The sequence below is a fragment of the Phytophthora parasitica genome (assembly GCF_000247585.1).
Source record: "Phytophthora parasitica INRA-310 unplaced genomic scaffold supercont2.123, whole genome shotgun sequence".
NCBI classification, from domain to species: Eukaryota; Oomycota; class Peronosporomycetes; order Peronosporales; family Peronosporaceae; genus Phytophthora; species Phytophthora nicotianae.
Genome location: NW_008649109.1, coordinates 3,851 through 4,398, shown reverse-complemented (window position 1 = coordinate 4,398; position 548 = coordinate 3,851). Strand labels below are relative to the sequence as shown.

Genomic DNA, 548 nt, shown 5'->3' with positions numbered 1-548 from the left:
AATGCAAGTTTCGAGCTTTATTGGTCAAGAGCAGTAAAGAGCGATCGCTCGGCGGCTCCTCGGTTCGAGTACGTGTTAGCCAATCCAAACTCACCCACGCTATTAGTAGCTGTCATAAACGACGAAGTAGCCAAGTTATCGAGCGATTGTGCCGCTCCGCTAGACCCTTGGATCGTTGGCGTGGCATATTCATCCAATACAAAGTTGCTGGTTGAGCCTTGTTTGACATATGGATTATAATCTGTTTCAGTTAGAGCCTTGAAAGTTGTATTCACATTCTCATGAACTTGAGTCGTTTGGACAGTGGCTCCATTAATAACAACCTGAACACTGTCAATGAACTGCCATGCTCCGGCCTTAGGTATCAATTGATCAATAGTACAGGCAGCAGTCGAAGTGACCGAACCTGCACCACCATTAAGAATTTGAAGCTTTACTGGAAGTTCAATGACGGCTTCTTCCCAATTGACAAATGCGGCTTGCGAAGAGTTCGTCGAGAGATTGAATTGAATTTGTCCGGCATATTGGCCTGTGTTACTTATTGAGTC

General features: G+C 45.1%; 1 protein-coding gene across 1 annotated transcript; it reads right to left on the bottom strand.

Moving 5' to 3' along the window:
* Positions 1 to 17: 17 nt before the first annotated feature.
* PPTG_19437 (hypothetical protein) lies at positions 18 to 418 on the bottom strand (the record flags this gene model as incomplete). Its single annotated transcript, XM_008917911.1, has 2 exons — positions 18 to 341; positions 407 to 418. The coding sequence occupies 2 exons, from the start codon at positions 416 to 418 to the stop codon at positions 18 to 20; spliced, it is 336 nt and encodes a 111-aa protein (XP_008916159.1).
* Between the last annotated feature and the right edge of the window lie 130 nt (positions 419 to 548).